We start from the raw sequence: 22,228 nt of genomic DNA, 5'->3' as shown, positions 1-22,228 counted from the left end.
AGAGCTGTTTTGTTGCATCCTCTGTATTGTTTCCTTCACACATCTTTGTAGCCTGGTATTTTGGTTGCAACAGGATCATTTTATTTTTCAACACAAAAGAAGTGCTGTTTATATCTCTGGATCTAATTGTCAGCTTTATTTCCAAACTCTACCTCAAATCAAGTTCTTATGCCTCTAAAAACCTTATTCTGATTGACATTTACATTTCAAAACCTATATTCAGTCTTATCTTGCTCTTTTATTATACCTGCCTCTATATCAGTATTTGAAAAAATCCTTATCATTTGTGAAGAGTATAGGTGGGCTTGGAGCATTAGTATTCATACTTGCATGTTAACAACTGTTATAACCTGTACCAGAGGGAAAATATTATTTCTTGTAAATGCTCAATAATTACAGTCTTTATTGCATCAAAACCTGTGTTTTGACAGATAGTGGAAAGCTTTCAAAGTTTGTGTGGGATGGATGACAGATAGCTGCAGGTGGAAAATGTTTTTTTAGGTATTGGGTTTTCAATCCCTGATACTGTAAATATTCTTCCAAAATAACATTAACCTTCCACACAGGTTGGTAGTGTTCAATGATAATACGTGTATTAGCAAAAGATACCTGTGAAATAATTCTTAATGATTCCATCTAATTAATCTATGGTTGGGACATTAACGTCTCTTTTCATTAAGTTGGGAAGTATGAAAGACTAGAAAATTACTGCTGTGCTGGATTTAGTGCTTTAGGTATAATTTGAATGGATGTGCTAAATTCTTGGTCGTAACTTGCACTAACACCTAGTCTAAGACAAATTAAAACGGAAGCTTATCTGCTATTACACTTTCCAAGAATACTTTGGATGCTTTTAAGCCATTTGCAGCGTATGCCTTTGTGAAGGGATTTTTTAAAATATATACATCCTGTGAGACATTCTCCAATGATTTCCAGTACATGTGATATCTTGGGTTTTGTGGACACCGACACAAAAAATGAGGCTGGGTGGCAATTTCTTCTGTTTTGCTTTTCTTTTGGTGTATTTTTTTAAGTGCGCTGTCTTACTGGATAAACATTTGCATTTGCAATGAAATTATATCAACCAGTAGCCCACTGCAAATGAGGTAATGAGAAGTCTGAGGAAATTCATCTGAGCTTGCAATTCCTTTTTTTGGGATGTAGATGTTCTGATCAAGTTTGTGCTTTAGTCAACTGGACCTAACACCATGATTTGTGCTGAAACCTTAACTCATATGTTTTAAGAGTTTAGTGAGGACAATAGTGATGTTTCCTCCTCATTTGGACACATCCTGGGGTTTGTGTGAAATGCCTGAGCCTCTGGAGTTTCAAGTGCCTCTTGAGTGTCAAGATACCTCAATAACCTAATGGGATTTTAGGTTTTCAACGAGTTTGAGAGTTATCCAGTTGTGTTTATTCCATCTTGAGCACTATGTTTGCAGTGTTTGGTCTGTTGAAGTCAATGACAAGGCTCCCACTGACTTTAATGGGATCAGAATTGCCAACCTAGAGAGAAAAGGCAGCGGGATGTAAGATTTCTGTCAACTGCCTTTAATATTGCATCCAAATTGAGAAGGCCACTTCTCTTACTTCGAGGTTGTGGGGATGCTAAAGTGTACTTGACAGATGTCTTGCCAAGGGTTCAAGCTGATTGCTGAGAAGTAGCTCTCAGCAGCCTCTCGCAGACTGATAGTGAATGCAAGTTGGGCTTGAGCATCACTCCATTCAGAGTGATTAAACAAGGCAGAGACAAACTATCTGACATCAAGTGCTGCCACGTTTTATTAGCCCCTTGCATCACACAGAAGGCCAGAAGGCACCAGCCAGATATCTGGGCAGATATAAGATGTTCAGATTCCAGCTATGCTTAACTGATAATACTCTTGAAAAACAAATTAAGTGTGTCTGCCTGCTGCAAGGGTTCAAATCTGACCTTTTATCTTTTTTTTCAATGATTAGATGGACCAGCCAAAACTGTAGACCCCAGCACCATTTCAGATCGACAGTAACTTCCTGAGGAAGAATTTTTTTCCAAGAAAAAGCCCAAAAAGCTGGGACAAAGGGTCTGATTTTATACCTGAACCGTTTGTTTCACAGATGGGACTCCCTATGGAATGCCATTCCTTGAGAAGTCAGCAGGGGTCACTTAAGTTCATTGTTTTGAGGCAAATTCACTTTTGGGCTTGTCAGAAAGTAAGCACTAAATATCCTTTAAGTATTTATCATTTATGCCACTGAGTGATTTTCCCTTCTGTAGTCTAACCATGCTGAAAAAAGTGCTCAAAAGTATGTAAGGAGAGTCAGATAGCACAGTTCCAATGCAGCAGCTGGGCAGAACATCCATTTCACATGTTGCCAACTGGAAAAGTCTGTGCCACTTAAGAGCACATTGCACTTTAATAGAAATTTATTGTCAAAAGAGGATCCTCCCAGCAGGATATGGCATTGTGGCAAAACAGGGGATACAGATCTTGTTAGACACCATCATTTTTATTTGCATGTAGCAAGTGGAAAATACTGACTGGCACCAATGCGAAGGGATCTTCTTTGTGTTTCCTGGAAAGCCTTCCTGCTGGAGAAAGAAGGAGAGGTGTGTATCCCATCAAAAGAAACCATTTCTCTCTTTGAGTGACAGCACACTCACACTGTGGAGGTTCCTGCACCTCCAGCTTCCCATCCCAGGGTCTCCCCATGCTCAGGGAATTGTTCCCCTTTCCTCCCACCATGCTCAGCTCCCTCCTCTGCCCTGGCTTCTGGATGGAGCATCTTAGGTCTTCCATCAGCAAAGCTTTGGCTGCATTTTTAGAAAGGGATACAGATCAAAATATTGAGAGAACTAAATTTCCAGTCTTGGTTGCTTCTTAAAGGTCTATTTAATGAGATCATTTAAAAGGAAGGCCTCTGAAATCCACATGGTCTCCAGCAGAAATCCTGGATTTTTCTATAAATTTGGTTTTCATTTCAAATTTTTCATGCAGGACAAACAATTTACTGAAGTTGGATTCTGCAGTTTTCAAGATGGGCATATGAGTTCACCTTGAACATCATCCAAAGTAGTAGCTCAAAAAAACCTGTCTTTAACCTTTGTGGTGAGCAGGATGTTTCCTTGTTTATAAGAGCGCCATGCTGTTGTCAAGAAAAATGAGGACATAAAAAAGTTGGGATGGGAAGAGCCCCAAATTTTTTTTAAGCATTGAGTGTCACGTGTGGTCTTGGAGCCAGAGCTCCTTTAATCCTGAGTTGGTGCCAGCCAAAACTGACTGTTTTATAAATATCACACAGAAATCAGAATTGGTTGGTACATGGTCCAGAAGACCTCTGCATCCTTCTGTTTTGTACCCAGAGCAGTTTGGAGTTGTTTTAACTACCTGCATAACTCGATCAGGACACGCTGTGTTCTTGGGGAGCCTTGGCATTGCAGGTTCCTGCTTTTCTGTCAGTGCCAGAACACGGAGCAGCAGGGCCCTCTGAGCTCCCATTCCTCAGCCTCCTCCTCCTTGCACTGCAGTTTTTGTGGCTAGATTGTGTGAGAGCTACAACAAAAGGAAGCTAATGGTTCTCCCAAATTAGACTGTCTTTTGCCAGGGGAGTTTAAGAGGTGCATGGCTTAGTATAGCAGCTTTGGCATCGTTAGTGCTGCAGCAGAGAAGGCTGTCCAAGAAGCCTGGCTGAGGCTGGAAGGAGGTGCTACAGACAAATGAAGAGGACACCACAAAGCCTCTAATCCTCCCAGAGATAAAGCACTGAGGGAGCTAATCAGGGGCACATAAATTATCAGCATAGCAGATGTAAGAAAGAGCATTGCACAGAGAGCAAAATAAGAGTTCAGCAGAAGATAGGTCTTACCAGATGTGCAAACACACACCTAAGCTGATAGAAATAGGAACAAGGAATATGCAGCCTTCAGCAAAATTTAGGATGAACCAGTGAGGTTGTTCCTGACCTCACATCTTTTGTGGAACTCAGACCTGACTTTCTTCACTCTCTTTGTTCTCCTATTGATTAACTTGGGCATGAATGTTATCTTTTTACATTTCTTTTTTTCTTTGCTACTTGGTTTGTTGGAGTTTATTCATTGTGTGATTGTCCTAAAAGAGCAAAAGGACTTCAACATAGCAACTGAAAGCACAGAGATACAAAGGTGCTTCGTAGTCTGACAAGGTCAAGAAGTGTCAATAGCTCAATGCATGAAACTCTGCTACTAGATGTGACTATGATGTGTGTGTGAGGATCTCCATGAGGAATATCAAACAATTGCATGAAAAGTGGCTGTAGGTGCTCAGATACTTTATTAGTGTTCATTTGACATTTGAAACAAGCAATTTATAGTATAAGTATGCAAATATACACATGCAATTTTGAATTTCAGCACAGAGAAAGATAACCTGCTGCTGGGCAATATCAGTTCCTGCATCTGTAGAGCTGCTGTTGGACATGTACTGATTTCCTAATGATATTCAAAGTGATCATTCAACCTACATTTAGCATGCTGGGATTTAAAATGCAAAACAGGAACATACTTCATGCAAATGTCAACTTTGCTATGTTCTAGGGTGCATGTCCAGAGGAGGAAACAATAAGTTTATTCTTCTCCCCAATTAGACTTTTGTGAAAGGCTCAGTTATGTCTCCAACTATCACATTGAACACGCACTAAACCAGCACATTAATGTGCCTTTTAATGCTTCTTAGGAGTAGATCAAAAGAAATGTCAGGTGCACTTTACATTCCTCCTGTGATGTGTCTGAGGCTGTTAGTGCATCACCTCTGCAAGGGCCCTTGTTCCCAGCCTGCCATGCTCAGGCTGCAGGCACTCTGCTGGGACACTGCCTCCAAAAATGCTCAGGGATTTACCTCCATCCCACTGCACCTCGTGTCCTGGCTCCACAGCTGGAGGAAGCCAGTAGAGTCCTGCTGCTGTCACCAAAAGCAGGGTTTGCCTTTGCTTTTCAGTGGGAGAGAGTTGTTGAAATCAGTTCTGGAGAAAGCATCTTAAAAGTCAAGATGCCGGAAAATGGAACTTAATTAATGGGAGCAAACTTGCAAACCTCCATGGCAAACTGTTATTATTTTGCTTGCTTGCTTGAGGGAATATGTCAGAGCAGTGTTTACCTTTTCTTAGTACAAGCTTGGCTGTTCTACCCATCATTTACTTTTACATGATTAGCAGGTGAACTTGTAGCTCTGTCACTCTAAACACAGGGTGCTTAAAATGTGCAAGAGACAACTTTCCTTAACCAGGACAGCATTGTCATTGCACTGGCCCTGGGTCCCTTGGCTCCACAACAGAGTGGTGACCGATGTTGTCAGCACGTGGCTCTTGTTGGAGTATGGGGCTGATATTGGCCAAAAGGTTGCAGAGTGCATTTGGCGTGTGAGACACAGCCAGGATAACATGGGTATCCTCTGCTACACCAGACCCTGAGAATGGAGCTGGGCCTCTGAGGTTTGCAGAGCTGAGTGCAGCTTAAAAATGGAGGAAAAACAGAAAAGAAAATGTACCCGGTATCAGCTGTAGGGGTGAGACTGCAAAGCAGGAGACAAGGGTAAGGAAAGTATGTGAGGAGCAAGAAAACAGAAACGCTGCAGTGTGCAGGATGACATGGACGAGGACAAGAAGCTGGAATTAATGCAGAAGTGGGGAAGCAGTGAGAAGGGTTCAAGTTTTGTAACGAAGTTCATTTCTATATGTTTTCCTCTTTCAAATGAATGCTTTGAATAAATAGTACTTTCATTTCCCGTGAGGCAGAGGTGAATAATAAGTACCTCATCTGGGGACGCCGATCTCCCCAACATCAGTCATCTGCTTGCAGCCTTACACTCCGGCAGTGCTTTGGCTGAGCAAATTAGCCTGAAGTGTTGTGCCCTTGGCTGGCAAATCCTTTCAACCCGGTTGAACGGACAAAATGAATACCCAGATTGTTCCTACGTCTGTTATTCTCTCGTGTTTATCTGGCTGAGCTGTCAGTCAGGCCATTATAACTGTGGTGCACACTCAAATGACTTGTCCACTCACAAAAGGAGAGTCTGTTGATGATAAGCTAAACAAAACTGGAGAGCGGCTGTTGACAGAGTTGGGGATCTTGCGAATGTCTCAGGTAAAGGCAGAAATGCAATTTGGGAAGGTACAGACTGAGCTTTTCTTAGCTGTGTGTAGTTTTAAGGTTTTCATTGGGATTTGTCACAGACGATAAACGGGTGTTTGTAATGAATTGGGTTCCTCTCTGCTTTAAACAAATTAAGCAGCACGAAGATTTCTGAAACTTGAATATAAGGGTATATTGCGCTTCTAAGAATTAATTAGCCTGAAAAGACATAATTTACTCAAGCAGGCTTTGCCAGAGCAGAGCTGCTGCCCCAGCCATGTGCTGGGAGGAGGGACAAACACCCACAGTGCATCGGGTGGGCTGTGCAGGGCTGCAGCCAGAGGGATCTGCACAGCCAGCCCTGGGCTTTAATTGCCCTCCTTCTGCTTTGCAGGATCTGAGGGTTTGAACATGATGGTTGTTTGCTCCTTCCCAGGCAGGGAGGATGTTTGCATCATGGGAGCTGATCAGTTTTATTCATAAAAAGAACTGTGTTTCTTAAATGTCCAGCAAAGCAGTGCATGACACAAGCGGAGTGTTGTATGATTTATTTTCTGAGTTTTTCCATGAGGACACTGAGTTAGAAGTAGGACTCTGATCCACTCCTGAAACTCTTTTGAGCTTATGATATTAAATAATGCTGTGCCTTTCTACTGAATATGAATATAGCCAAAGCCACTTCGGTCCTTTAGTCTGAAGTTTGTGGCAAAAATTAACAAGTTAAAGTTTTCAGATTGTGAATGTGAACAGTCTCAGGTGTTTGAGCGGTGCTGAGCTGTATAATAGAAAGTGACTCCTCCATCTCCTTCCCAGACATCTTACTTTCTGCAGTAGAGAGAAAAGACAGGACTGAGTAAGACTGCAATGGTTTAAATCCTCATAAGTGTCACGAAGAGGCAGAGGAAAACTTAAGCAAAGAAGGTCCTGTGTCTTGCTGAGAGTTTGTTAAGATGCACAGTTAGGGAGGGAGATGCTGCTGAGAGCGTGGCACAGCACGGCAACAACTCTTTTATCAGCAGCTGGTGCCTTCAAAATCCCAACCCCAGTAGCCTTGTTGGCGGTGATGATAACTGTAACGGATGGAACAGCTATTTTTCATCAAATGCTTGTTAGTCAATTTATTAGACTCCTAATATACTAATGCACTCATTTGGCAGGCATCTCAGCAAACGAGGCTCGCAGTGGAGTGTACTCACTCAAAGTCACGGTAACTCGCAGGTTGCTGATTTCTCATCAGCACTCAGAAGATAATTTGCAAATGTGCCATTTATCATTATGTGCTTTGTAGAAGCAGATCTCATGAATGGGATAAACAGATAAGAGAGTCTAATAATGAACATTTCCTTCCCCAACAGCACTGCCAGCTTCTAGAGTATTATGTTTTATATACCTTGCAGATGCTGCACCTCTGTGTGCACTAGAGTTTGCCCGTGCTAGTGAAATAGCTGGGCACACAGCTTTTAAAGGATGGCTGCTAATGCACTTATCCATCTCTCTGCTCACAGAACACAGAGTTGAACCAGGTTAGGCATTGTCTTCTGGAAGATGTAAGATTTCTATTTGTTGCAGTTTAAAAGCAATGGCCATGTGTGGACTTCACCATGAAAAAAGCCTGTACTTACCTTCCAGCTTTCCTTTTCTCACTGGAAACATGACCAGCTGTGAAAGCCACTGTTAGAGCCAGCAAAAGGATTATTCAGAGGCAGGATGGTGTGGATTATATGGCAGAGGTTGCTGAAGGAGCACTTTTTTCCACACCAAAGACAACAGGCTTTATGGATGCTCTGACCTGCACTGCTGTTCACCACTGTGTTTGAGTCTGCATCGCTGGCTGCTTTTTATTTGCTTGTTCACTTTTTACTGGGAAGAAGTCGAAAGTAAGAGAAGCCCAGTGATCGGTGTGCAAATGTGATTCCCATCTCCCTTTGTGACATTCAGGGTGGAAGCCCTGCATACAAATCATTGCTACTTATTTTTGCTTCTGCAGATGTGATTTTATTAAATGAAAGGTGTAACAAGAAGCCCAGCATAGGCAGGAGCCCTTCTGCCAAATGGCTCTGTGTGTTTAGCTGTGTGACTGCTCTCCAGCAGAGCTGGGAAACCATGCAAAGATATTGATAATTGATTCCGTTTTATATAAGTTAAAAACTAGCTTTTCCCTCCTAGTGTGAAGGTAATGGGTTTTGTCTGTAGAAAGATAATAATTCTATGAACCATTTCTACGCCCTCTACTAAAGAATAGTACAGCTTGCACTTGAACGTAATGCCCGTGTCAGCTCAGCTTTTTAAACATTCATCTTAAAAGAGTCTTCAAGGACTGGAAAGAGATCTTCCCCAGACGCCAAGCTAAGTTTGAGGAACTTAAAAAGTCATGAGGATCCTGTCAATTAATGTGTTTATTCTCATATGCCTACTCTGGAAAAAAACATCTTCAGACATGAAAGCTGTTTTCTTTCAATTAAAAAGTTGTCATTGCATTTAGTTTTCCTAGATAATGGAGAGGGGATTTTTTTTTCTCCCCTCTACTGTACTGGGGGATAAATGCATCTTTTTTTTACTTTTTACCTTTTTCCTCAGAGTAATCTTCATTTACTGCATGAACAAAACAAAAGAAGGAAGAAGAGAGCTAAATTGAAATCTTGTCTCCAAATCTGTATGCAGGAGGTGACTTGATTTAGAAGCTTTAGGTAATTTCTTTTTTGTTCACACTCCTTCAGTTGAAAGGCTTCCACAAACAGTGTTACAGCACGGAAGGGAGGAGATGGAGAAATTTATCAAGCTATTTATCAAATTATTTTCACAGTCTGTCAAAGTCATAAGCATGCTGGAAAAGAAACATAAAGAGCGTGTTGAAACAGAGGAGCCACGTCTGAGTGAGCAGCAGGACTGCAGCACAACCAGAGGCATGGGGACTGCTCTTGGCTGTGGCTGCAGCTGCCCTCAAACCCAGCCCTGGCACTTGTGGTATTAAACCCAGCCTTGACAGATTATGGAGTGAGAAAGTGGAATGGAAAACATCAAAACTGGCCCAGTGGAACACGTCCCTGCCCATGGCAGGCTTTGGAACTAGAGGATCTTTAAGGTCCCTGCCAAAACAAACCATTCTAGGGTTCTGTGACTGTGATCATTAAGCAGAGGGAGAGGTCAGAGAGATAGACATCCCCTCTCAAAGTCTCTCAATCTAAATGGTGCCCATCCAGGGCAGGGAGTGAATCATATCCTGAGAGGGGACTCCACGCTTTGGGGAAAACAGCCTTGGAATGTGCATCCTTGGTGGTGGGTCCTGGGAGACAGCACTGGCAAAGCAGAGGGAAAATAAACAAAAAACCAACTGAGAGTGAAGGAACCAGTCTAGTAAGAAATCTTTAATTTCTAATGAGCTTTAAAGGATTTGAGAGAGTTGATTTTTTTTTTTAACAAACCAGTTCAAGTACATGCCTTCAGATTATAAAAGTACCTGAAATTGCCTAGAATATCAGCATGCATAGCTTGTTAATATTTACATATATTTACATGGGAAAACAAGAGAAAGATCTACAGTTATTTACAGTCTACATAGGAGAAGAGAAAGGCAGCATAATTGTATTTCCTAAAATACAGTAGTTGAATAGTCAGCACATGCATATTAAGATATATTTGCATGATAGAACGCAAATGTTTTAAGACGTACCTTTTAAACTCCCTGTGCTAAGGTATAGCATAATAAAGGTAATTTTTTTTTTGTGTTTTGTTTCTAGTCTATTTGCATCAAGTGCTTTAAAATGTTCACTAACACAGCGGCGGCATTATTTACCCTGGCAATTAAAGCAACAGTACACACGATAATTTCCTACTAACTAGCAACAAGCTGCTGGTGAATGAAATATCTATTGTTTCTCATTACCCATCGACCAACATACAGGGATCTCTCCTTGTAAAGGCAGTGCCTAAGCTATCACCATTAATTATAGAAGTAATATAAATGAGACTCTACAGTATGTACTAAATGAAATATTAACAAGACCAGTGTCTTTGAGCCTGAAAGATGCACTAACAGGGCACACTTTACAGCAGGCTAGCTATGAAAATCACACATACATAATACAGGAGTGCCTGGCTTACAGCTCTAAGCCTAGACTTTAGAGGCCTGTTTGCTAGATCTGTATTATTGCAAAATACATTCCCTTAATTAGTTTCTGGAAGACAGAGTTGGTAGTTACTTTCTTACCATGATACTTCCCCATCATAACACCCTGTGGTTTCTCAATGCATTGTGTTATTGAACTGTGTGTCTGTGTATGTATGTGCATATGTGTGTGTGTGTATCAAGGGATGAAAAACAGTCTTTATCTTTAAAACCTAAACAAACAGCTCATTAAATATCTGTTCCAAAAGGTCACTTCCTTAAAAAGCATTGCGTTGTGTGACTTTTTTTTTTACTCATATCTGAAATAAATTCAGTCTAAAAAATTATCTGTGCAATGAAGGAAGAAGCCAGATATCAGCATTGTGATGATATTCTTTCAATAATGTGTATGAAAAAGTCTAAATTTGGATTAGTAATATTATTAAAAAGCTATATAAATATATACAGCATATACAGTACTGTATGTATACACACATTTATATAAAGTATATATATAATTAAAATACAGCAAAACCATAAAACATTTCAATTCAGCATAAGTTAATAACACAAGTATTTCAATGAACTCTCATCTGTGTATGCCCAAACACCAGCCAGACAAGTTCTGATGATTTAGTTGCAGCAGTGTATCTAATCTCTCTTTTTTGGCAGGATATGTTTAGTGTCAACAACCTGTTTGCTCAACTCTTTAAATTGCCCTTGCCCAGAAGAATCCACATTTTGCTGGCAGGTTATGTGTCTCAGGAGGATTTCCAGTCCTCCACAGGATTTCCACTTGACTGTGGCCAACGCGTTGTGATAGAATTTGTGTTTGCGATGTGTTTGTACAAATGCTCATCGCAGAAGGTGAGCTGCCATGGATGTTCAGGTGTGAGCAGCCCCCAGCAGCGCTGGATGCCCAGGGACTGTCCCTGACCTGCTCTTTGCTTCTCACTCCACTGGCCAGTGCTGGCACACAGGGCAGGGGGCAAGCAATGGACTGCAGCCTCATTTCTTCAACCTGATCTCACCCTTACCCTGTTACTCTCTGAAATGGAAATTGATAATTTTCCTCAGGGATTTTTCCCAGATCTAGAAATGAGCGGACGAATGCTGCACCGCTCCACTGCTCCGTACCAGCCTGTGAGAAGAAAAGATCAGAGACATTTGCATGCAGTGTTCAAAGCTGCCATTTCAGTGGAGCAATGATGTCTTAAAAGTGTAAATCAGGTGTGAAAGGGGGTTCAGTGGGCAGGAGAAGGAATTGCAGCGCTGATGTGCCTGGAAATGTGCTGTTGATAAAGAGGCCTGTGAGGAGTGCTGCTGCTCCTGCCCTGAAATGCTGGTGGAGCAAGGTAAAGCCACAGGCTTCATTATAGTTTTTAGACCTTAAAGTGGCTTTCTGTCAGCCTTGAAATATTTTTCAGAAGCTGAGTTGTGGACTTCAATAATATTCTGGAAAAGAAAGAAATAGGGTGCTGCCTGTGGGAGCCAGCTCCCTTCCAGGTGCTGTGGCAAAAGCATTTAAGTTGCACAGTCTGGTGTTGTCTTAACCACTGTGTGATTTCAGCTGAGATATCCCTGAGGGGCTGGCAGATACAATACCAGACCCATGGGAAATATGTGCCCTTCTGAAAGACAGCTGTGGAGCACGTGGGATATCTTGAGGCAGCTCAGATGTCTCAAGATCCATGTTAGGCAACTGAATCCCACCCCTGGTATGCCATGATGGCTCTGCCTAGCATATGCAAAGGGTGGGAGGGATGAATGCATGGATTTCAGGGACTGTTTCCCTCTAAAGCATCAATTTTTTTAATAACTCACTGTTGTTTTAGAACAACAGTTTAGAATTTTACCTATTTCTCTGTGATCTGGGCAAAAAAACTGGATGAGAGAGGGAAGACACTGGAACAGGACCTGGAGTAGCAGAGAGCTTCACAGGTTAAAGAATTAAGTTTATACAATAGAGAAAAATAGGCATGATTTTCAAAGATAATTACATTTTTGTCAGCTACTTTGCCAACCTTGATTCTACATCTTCTACACATTTTAACAATGGTTTATAATATAACACTTTATACTTACACAGTGCTTTTCCAAATTAAGTGTGAAAGCACTCCATAAATCTGAATGACTCCTCACAACACCCCTGTGAGGTGGGTAAATAAGAGTAATCTCCCCATTTTATAGCTGGGAAAAGTGAGGTACATGGAGTTGAAGTGACTTGTCCAAGCTCACTCGGGAAGGAAAAGTTGAAAAGAGGAAAACAGCCCAGTTCTCCTGACTTGATCTCCTGTATTGTATTTTTTTTTTCTCCTGTGGAATGATTGCAGAAAATCTGTTTGATACTGGATGTTGGAGGTTGGAAGTTTTCAAGTGCTATCATTGCTGTAAATGAGAACATACTGGGGGTTGCATAACACAAACAACATGGTGCATTATCAAAATACATTTATTACAATGAACACGATTTCTTTTGCAAAGTTAAAACCCAGAATGTAAGTTAAATATAGCTGCATATACTGAATAGTTGAAATAATCACTAGGTCTTAATGCCTCAGCAGTTGAAAACAAATCCTCTTTCATGAGCTACTGCAGTTTCCTTACTTAAAGAACATAGCACACTTATCTCCTATAATGTATGTAAAGAATACTGTAAATGTGTAAGGGTCTTAATGACACTAAGAAAAGTTACAGCTTGAAACCAACTATGCAAGTAGAGAAGCTGATGGAGTTTTGAGTCTTTGTAGTTGGGAATTAGTTGAAAAAGGAATACATCAGAGGGGAAAAAAGCAGACCTTATAGATTTTGGTTTATTCGTTGTATTATCTTCTAAGAGATGCTTTGCTGGTTTAATTGTGGTGATGGGGGAAGGGGAGGTGGTTGAGAACCTCTGGTTTAGATGTGGTTGGGTGACAGCTTTGAAAAGACTGTAGCTGCAGTGTCAGTTTAGGTCACGTTTTCCTGCTGGCACTTGGGTGGAAATAGGACCTGAAGTCAACTGAGCCCAGTTTGGAGTTTAGATCATATTTGGCAGCTCCAAAGTTTTATTTTTTGAGCTGCAGATATGATTTCAGTTTCACGCTCTCCCAAAATAGCAAAGGAAGGTCTCAATTTCATATTTCCTTGCTGAAAAAGCAATCAAGGAATCATGTTTTCTTTCAGGACATTAATACATACATATTCTGAGCATTATTCATAAGGTAATGTGTATCTGGGATTCTCTGAGTAAGAGGACTGCAGTGGGAACTGAACAGTTCTCCTGTCATCTCAAAGGCGAGACTAAAACTTGTTCACTGCATTGTTGGAAAAGTGACTGTTCCTCACAACTCTGAACTGTCCCAGTAGGAGAAGGAGCAGAGGAATGCCTGACATTGGGAAGTGGCTCCTTCAGCTACAGCTGGCCTCAGCCATGGGTGATATCACCAAACAGCTCTTAAGACTGCTCCTAAAAACTCTGATACTGAGGAATCCTGCATGAGGACATGAGGATTTTAGACGTGCTAGTGTTTTTCAGAAGAGGTCATTGTGCTCCATATTGTTCACAAGGACTTGGGCTTGATAGGAAAAAGGAATAAGTATGGTTTGAGAAAGCTCTGCACCACAGCCCCAGCTTGGGGGTTGTAGCAATAGCAGAAGGAGATAAATCCATTCTGAGGGCAGTTTTCTCCCAGCTGCCCCCAGGCAGCACAAACCCCACTGTGCCCATACTGAGCATCAGCATCAGGGTGACAACAAGCAGTGGAGCAGATCCTCAGCCACTGCTCCAATCTGTGGAGCCTCTGAGAAGGCAAAAAACCTGTGCTAATTCCCACCAGGAGGAGGTGAGGCTTGATGAATGTAAAACTACGGCTGTCACTTTGGGTTTGGTTTGGATAATATGGTTGTGGAAACAGAGTCTGTAGAGTTATGTTTTTTATTCCAAGGAGATTTTATATTTTACATCAAATCGGGAAAATGGCCACTGCTGAAGCCAGCTGGTGAGGAGTTTTTCCCTCTAACAGAATGAACTCTTCATTCAGGGTGCTTATCAGAGGCACAGAGAAGGTATGGGACACCCCATTGGTTTCATATCTGGAATATGTTCTTACTGCCTTGGTTGCTAGGTTAGGTCAATGGTTGGACTCAGTGATTTTCCCCAACCTTAATGACTCTGATTCTACCTCACCCTGCTGTGTAATGAGTTATTCGGCTGTAAATGGTATGCTCACAGTGCTTTTGTGTGGGACTGATATTCTTCTGTTAGGGATGTGTTTGTCTAATAGTCCTGATATGAATAACAGGAACAGCCTGAAGAGTTTTAAGGACTTGCCTTTTTATTTCACTTGAGCTGCTTGCTTTGAATCTGGCCCTTGTCACAAATACTCTCCTCTCATGTCATTTTGAATTCCACCTCTTTCCACTGGCCATCTTTTAAAATGCTCTGTGCTGAACTTAACCTCAGGCTACCAAGATAACTGGCCTTTATCCTTAATTTTTCATAAGAAAATAAACCCCTCCTTTTCAAATAGCTGATCCCATCTCCCTGGCAGACAATGTTGAGTGCTGTGTGCTCTTAACAGAGTTTAGAGTGGCTCCTATTCATTCATAGTTGATAAATATACAGATAAGTTATGGCTTTGTTTCTATTATTTATATGCTTGGAATGTAAACTTGCTTCAGAACAAAAGTCTAATTTTAGAAAATAAACATGCATTTGAAGGTAGGCAAATCTAAAAACTAAACATTAACTGTGTAATATGTTTTCTTATCAGGAACATAAATGGTATCTCAGACTACTAACAGATGCATTACATATATTAATGAGGGTTTTACCATGTTCTGTATCTCAAGAACCCCTTTTCTTTTACTGTTAAGATATTCAGTAATAATTTGCATTCAGTGCCATCAGTTAAAAATTGACTGCTTGCAGTTATTAAATAAATGCCTATGAACTAGTAGCTACTTAGTATTTTCAGTTCTACAAAGGATTTTAGAAGGATGGATAATTTAGATCTTTGAGCCTCAACTATAAATAAACAGCAACTGCTGTATAAATCCCACCCTGCTGCAGAGGAAGATTGTATTACAAAACTGACAAATGATTTGCGGAAGAGAATGATGAACCCTTATTACTAAGACACTCTTCAACTTAATCCAAAACAAGATTCCCGGGTAATTTTACGTGCACTGGAAAGATTGATAGCATGGTGCTTGCCCAGCAGCTTTCAAATGTTTGACTGGATCGGAAATGGCACTGAGGCATGATTAAAGATTCAGTTGGGCTTCTCACAAATTCTTTATCCTGTGTATTCATTATTGCAAGCCGCTGCCTTTGTTGCAGGTTAAAGAAGGCTGACCCCAGCTCTGGTGATTAGCACCCTGTACAACTGATGGACCTATGGAAAAAAAATGTTTAGGTTGCCCGATGCTTTTAGCATTGTTTATCAGCTGAAATTGTTGGGAGGGGGGGCCTTAATCACAATGGATCAGGGAGAGTCTGTGACAACTGACAAGCTCATTGTTTAAGACATTTTTTAACGAAGTTGTTAACATTAATTCTTTTATATAGTACTCTAATCTTCTTCAAATTATGTTCTGACATGGCACAAACCGCTTGGCATTGAAAGTCATTCAACAGTGATTAAAGTGCTCTTTTTATTGGTTTAAGAATGTTTCATCTTGTATCAGCAGTATGGAATTGTTTACTAATTAGATTCCCTAACATTCTCTGCTGTTGTATGCTGATGATATGTGAACAGGAAAGCTGATGAGCAAAAAATTAAAACTTGTTACTAGACTGTCATAAGGCCCAGCATATAAAGATGTCATTCAAAGGACTGTGTTCATAAGGGATAAATGATATTTGCTGAGAAACAGAGCAGTTTCTGGCTAGCAGTGCAGGCAGTTTGCACTTATCTGCAGCTCTGGCTCTTCACAGAGGTTTGTGGGATCATAGATACAAAGGAAGGATTTATGCCTTGGTGACCTTCTCATTCAGCAAGGCAAATATAAGGCTTCTACACATCCCACTTTGGGCAGGAGGTTGTGCTGGAGACCTCTTGGTACTCCTGCCAAGCCAAAATGGGATTTGATTCCTGTGACTCTGATGCTCACTCCCCTCGGTCCTTGGACAAGTCACTTAGGTAGATCCTCAAGTGTCTGAATGCAACCAGCTCACAAAAGAAATTAGGTACTTAAATGGCTCTGAGAATTTGGGATTCACCTTCTGTTACATAGTTTTGCTCTCTGAAGCATTCTCCTAGGCTTGATGAGTTCATGTTTGTCCCTAACTGTGAGATATTAAATCTTTACCCTCTGTCAATGAAGGGATAAATACGACTGCAGTTCTCTTAAGTAATAAGAAAGGTACTTTTCTTTCAATGATAGAACCATTGAATTTTCTTCTTCCAAAACAGCCAACATGATTGAAACATTTAGAAAGAAGTAAGGATACACACAGCCAAAAAGCAAATGGCACGTTGCTTACATCCAGTTCTCAGCAAAACACTGGAGGCATCGCAAGATAAAGTGCTTTGGGCTTCCAGCCACATAATCTTTTATCGCTTAAAGTAAATATCCTATGCTCACACAGGGAAAGCTATTCTCTTCTTCTGGAGTCTAGCTTGTGTCAATGCTCAAGGTATAAAGCACTGCTCTTGTGCTCTGGGGTGTTTTTCTGCCTGCCGAGGATTTTGTTTAAACATCGTCAAATTCGACTCGTTTGAAAAGATAAATTGTTGTTTGGGTTGGATTTTAAACTGGCTCTGATAAACTTCCATTTTATGAATTAGCTGAATTCTATTAGAGATAGCCTGAGTTTAGCTTGGCTGGATGGATGCTTTTCAGCAATAGCTTGAGGGCTCCCACTCTGCCTTGAGCAATTCAGTTTAATTTTACCTTTCTAATGAAAGTCCAGTTGAATTGCTTGTAAAAAACTAATAATACTCTTTAGGGGCTTTGAGACATTCTAAACAGCTGAATACAGTGATCATACCTGTACTGTGGAGCTTTATAGGATAGTTGAAATGAACATAGAAATTTTATTGTTCTCTATTAATATTATTTTTAGTAGAACTCTTTTCCATTTCTGCTACCACCTTTAAGATATTTTCTCTTTTTTTAAAAAAGATACTGGTTTAATAAGAGGATTACTATGTATTATACTAACTTTAAAAATATTCTGGTCTGTTGATAAATATATGCCTTTCAAAATACTTAATACAGACAGTTTTGGTTTACCTTGTGATGGGAGATCATTTCTAAGTTGTGGAGTCATCATTATCAGTTTAATCCCATCTGCTGAGGAAAATGCATGTCTTGCAAACAAATATGCACTTCTTTGTTGCTACAAAGTTGAGATGCCTCAAATAAGGAGAACTGGGGTTTTTTAAACTGCTTCCTGTCCTTGAAGGGTGAGAATGCAAAGTAGAGGTCTTCTGCAGGTTGACCCCCCTAGCAGCACCCTGAGTTTCCTTGGCTGTGACAATGAAAGGCCAAAAAACAAAGGAGTGGAGGAAAATCACAAGAGATTGAAGCCTATTCTCTTATCCCATTAAATTATCTTAATGTGGCAACAACTAATTTCTCTTCATTTACTTTTTCAATTGCACTTGGCAGCCTCTTTATTCTGATTCCTATCAGCTCATAATTTGTTACCACAGAAAGGACTAAGATGTACATAAATAATCATAAGATGCCAGATAAACTCTATCGGTTTTAAATTAGTGTTGTGTTTTGCTAATGCGCTCTCACCTATTATTTTTAATTATAGTTTACAGAGCAAAATAGCTTCTTGCCCTCTCCCCAGCTGTTCTGGCACTGTGTTTTTAGTCTGTGCCAGGGGATAGCCCATCACCCATGCCAGGTTGCTTGCCCTAGCCCTGTGGCCTCCATCTGCAGGTTTCTGTTGGAGCAATTCAGAGGAACCCATTCTTCCTGTTTGAACACAAGTTCACTTAGTATTTAAATTAAAAAAAAAAAAAGGAAAAGGAAAGGGAAAAAAGAAAGAAAGTAGGAAAAATTAAAATATCCCTTCTGATCCACAAAAGCCTCTAATCTATCCACTCCATTTCTTAAAGCATTATAAGGCAAGAGAAATTGTTGCTACAGAAAAAAAACTCCACTGGAAAGCCTCATGTCTCTGCAGAACCAGCCCTGTCTGTGCCTACAGCAGTCAAATGCTCTCACACAGCAGCAGTGACAACTGCCTTGGACTGTTGATCCAAGATCCACGGGCAGCTTTGGCACCAATCCCAACTGCACTTTACATGATAGGTCTTAATTGGAGTGCCCAGGTTAATTTTGCACAAGAGGTTTAAAAAACCCAAACAAACCAAATCCATCTATCAGTCTGTGTTGCGGGTCAGGGTGCCCAGGCATATGGTCGATGATTTCTGTGATGCAAAGGGAAGTTTTGAGGTGCTGCTTTTAAACCTGGCTCAACTGTTCTGGTGTCAAACACCACCTGGGCAGCCCCTACCAAAAAGGGTAAAACACCTGAGCTTGGGGTGGTGGTTCGGGATTCTCTTTTTCTTCTGCTCTTAGAGGGAAGGAAAAGAAAGAAGCCCTCATTGAAGTGGTTTGCAGGTAAGTGTCCAGGAGACAGTGCCTTCAGCAGGGCTGCAGCCTGTCACCAGGCAGGTGACCCTGCCAGCCACGCTGCTTGCAGCAAAGGGCTGCGCTTGAAATGACAACGATAACAATAAACTATAAACCATCTATGCATTCATATTCTGCTTATTTTCTCTCTCTTAATTAATTTTTTTTTTTTTTTTAAATTGCAGCAACAAGGGGCTGCCACGACAGTGTACTGCGCCACGGCGGCGGAGCTGGAGGGGCTGGGCGGGATGTACTTCAACAACTGCTGCCGCTGCCTGCCCTCGCAGCAGGCACAGGGCGATGCCACCGCCGCTGCCCTCTGGGAGCTGAGCGACAGGCTGATCCAAGAACGAGCTGGCAGCCAGGCCAAATAGCAGGGAGCTCCTGGAAGGATCAAAACACGCGAGCGTGTGCGCGCTCGGGAACTGCCAACACTGGAACCTGTCCAATCTTATCATCTAGAGGGTTTCCATGTACCTCAGATACAGATTAACCGGTGTTAAATGAAATAATAGCAGTCACAACATAGTGAAAAATGTTAAGTGCTAATGGGAGGTGGGGAATACTGTGGGTTAAAGGGACAATGCGGCTTCCTGGGGCTTAGTTAGTCTCGGTTCTCTTTCTTTTGATTATAGCCTGTTCAAAGTGTAACCCAAGCAGGCATCTTCTGTCTTATTTTAGAAAAGCAATTCTGCAGATAACTTCTTGTTGTTTTGATTAATGGGTAGGTGCGTAGCCCAATATGGGATTTCCTCCTTATTTTGATAATTACTGTCTGTTAGGCTTTAGGTATTGATTGGGAGATGGTGGTTGTGTTGATTCTTTTTCCCTACAAGGGTTTTATTGGGTGTGGCAAATCAAAAGATTATTGAGGAAAGAAATCTTTTCAGCCCTTGACTGTTGGCTGCGAGTACATCTGCGCTGTCTAGAAAAAGAAGGTGCAGGAAGACATCTGAACAGTAATGGTAAAGTCACAGCTAATTAAATATTTCTGGTTTTTTTTTTTTTTAAGATTACAATAAAAGATATGTGTAAACCATTCTCTAAGTACTGTCGAGTTTGCAAAGATGATGATGTCTCCTTAAGAACACACAGAGTGTAGTCAGGGGTTTAAATGGTATTTCCATCAATTTCTCAGTTCACAGTTTTAAGGAGTTTTATTTCCTTGAAAGTTCACAGTTTCTCAGTTCTCCTGATACTGTATCCCATTCCAAATCTGTCTTTTCTTTCCATTTAAATTCAATAAAACAACATGCTTGCTTGAATATTGTCACCTGAAGAGAAAGTTTGTCTCATTTCTGCAAATATCTTAGTTCCATTTTTTTTTTAGAAAAGAAAACTTGAGGAAAAATAAAGAGCTTCTTGTTGATGCCAAGAAAACGCTGTTTTTTTCTTGTTCCTTTCTGAGTTCATTTTTTGTATTTTGTGCTTTGTAGCTGTCTTCATGCCAGAAGGTTGTTCTAAGCCATCCTCCGTCCAGCATCACATTTTCTGTAGACAGAATATAAACAAATAAATAGAAGGACACATTGTTAATAGAAGTTTATTTGATCCCCTTTTTATTTCTGCTTTATTGTTAACAATCTGCCTTCCATGATTTTTTTTTTCTGCAATCATAGTACATTGGATTAGTTGTTGAACAGAGTTAAAGCCAAGGCTTCTACCCAAGTGCAGCCTCAGCTGCTCTTTCCTTGTCTGCTTCCTTACCTCATGCCACAGTCTTTCCTAAAGCAGCAGTAAAGAATAAATGGCTTTTTTTTTTTTTATCTCTGCTGTGCCACCTCTGTAGCGACAGCTTCAGGAGACAACAGATCCCAAATCCTGCCCACTCATCCTCCTCGACTCTCTGCAGCCCCTTCCCCAAGGGCAGTACATCCTGCTTTGAAACCTTTGGTAGAATAAAGAAATAAAACAAAAAGGGCTATTCCAGAAAGAACAACACCTCTTTTCAGCCTTTTGCAGAGTGAAAAAAGGTCCTTCTTGTCTCCTAGAAGTTTTCTCCAGTCTGTGCTACACAGACCAGATGCTGGTATAGTGCAGTGCCTGAAAATTCATGGCCTGGGTTGAAGGCTTTGCAAGCTGAGGCAATGGTTACAGCCAAATTCCTTGTATTGTCTGGAGTTTAACTGGGGAGAAAAAGTGATTAACTCCTGTCACCTGTGCAGCAGTCCTCACACACACATTATTTTTCCCTTTCACAGGCAGGCAGAATTACTCTGGTATGACGCAGGCAGTGTAGGACTGCAGAGCTTTGCACTGGAGCTTGGCATGGCTGGGCTCAGAAGAGGCACTAATTAAGTGATGCTGGGAGCTCTGCACTCCCCTGAAGGCCTGGGCCTTCTGCTCCATTTAGGCAAACATTAATAACCTATAATGAACCCCCTGTCATTCCTTATTGCTGAAATATTGTTCTCTTCTATGAGAATTCAGTACTTAGGGATATTGCCTGCCTTCCTTCAAAGAATATCTGTGTGCTTTTCCTCTGTACCTCACTCTCTATTTTAGTGTTACAAGGTAAGAGCACTTTTAATGTTAGCACAGTTTTTGTTTTGCACTAGTATGAGGTAAGCAAACCCCTAACTTCACTGAGTTGTTTGGGTTCCTCTGGTTTTTATTTCTGGTTATTATTTATTGACACAGTGTATTGCCCTGTCTAGAATTTCACTGACATAATTTTCTCAAATGCAGATAAAATTACTTGCTCCCTGTTTGTTTCTTACTTTTTATTTCACTCTGTCATTCTCTGTTTCTCTTTTTTCCTCTCCTTCATTTTTTTCTCTCTCCATTTTCCTTTTCCCACTCTCTGTTCTCCTCTTTGTCTCTCACTCTCCTGTGCTGAGATAGCCAGTATAAAAAAGGCTTTTTCTGAAATGAAATAAAAACCCACCAAGCTGTAGAGCTCTCGCTTCTATTAGAAACACTTGTGAAAATAATTTTTCTTGCAATCTCAGTTTGGTTTCAGCACAGGAGGGATGTGCAGGGAACATTAAAAAAGGAAAAGCAATTGAAAAGAAACAGACTCCAACCCCTCCATTTTAATATCCTAGATGTGCCTAAGTCATTGGCTTTCAAATATATTTTGGTGTAAAATTTGGCACATTTACAGCTGGTCAGATTTATTTATTTGACTGGCTTACATTTTTCCAGTTGATTTACCTGAGGCAATGTCTGTGTGAATTACTCCACAATGCATTGACTCCAGTGTTCATTAAAGGTAGTTAAGTGATCCTGTGTCTAATATTAAAGCAAACCCCATTAACCTTAACTAGTATCATATCAGCAAAACAAAAAGAACTGAATAAAGCAAAATAGATCGGGTATTTATAGTTCTTGGAAAAGATCCAGCAAATTCACATCAAGCTCCTAATAGTCCAAATAAGCACTAGCTAGTTATCCCATGAAAAAGGAGGAGGCTGGGTTAGGGCTGTGCCTGATGCAGCCTCAGGGCTTTGGGAAGG

General features: G+C 40.9%; 2 protein-coding genes across 2 annotated transcripts in view; one reads left to right on the top strand and one right to left on the bottom strand.

The window, feature by feature from the left end:
• The window catches only part of WWOX (WW domain containing oxidoreductase), a 477,063-nt gene extending 456,913 nt beyond the window's left edge, over positions 1–20,150 (top strand). The window contains exon 9 of the mRNA XM_039721060.1: positions 18,956–20,150. Coding sequence (XP_039576994.1) covers positions 18,956–19,144 — 189 coding nt within the window. The 3' untranslated portion in view covers positions 19,145–20,150. The remainder of the gene's footprint in view (positions 1–18,955) is intronic.
• The window catches only part of MAF (MAF bZIP transcription factor), a 183,864-nt gene continuing 181,401 nt past the window's right edge, over positions 19,766–22,228 (bottom strand). Inside the window, exon 3 of the mRNA XM_039721062.1 lies at positions 19,766–20,261. The gene's annotated coding sequence lies outside the window, so the exon portion shown is untranslated. The remainder of the gene's footprint in view (positions 20,262–22,228) is intronic.

This window comes from Passer montanus, unplaced genomic scaffold (assembly GCF_014805655.1).
Source record: "Passer montanus isolate IOZ18808 unplaced genomic scaffold, ASM1480565v1 scaffold45, whole genome shotgun sequence".
In the NCBI taxonomy this organism is placed as follows: Eukaryota; Metazoa; Chordata; class Aves; order Passeriformes; family Passeridae; genus Passer; species Passer montanus.
Note: the sequence above shows the minus strand (reverse complement) of the source record. Positions and strands in the feature narration are given on the sequence as shown.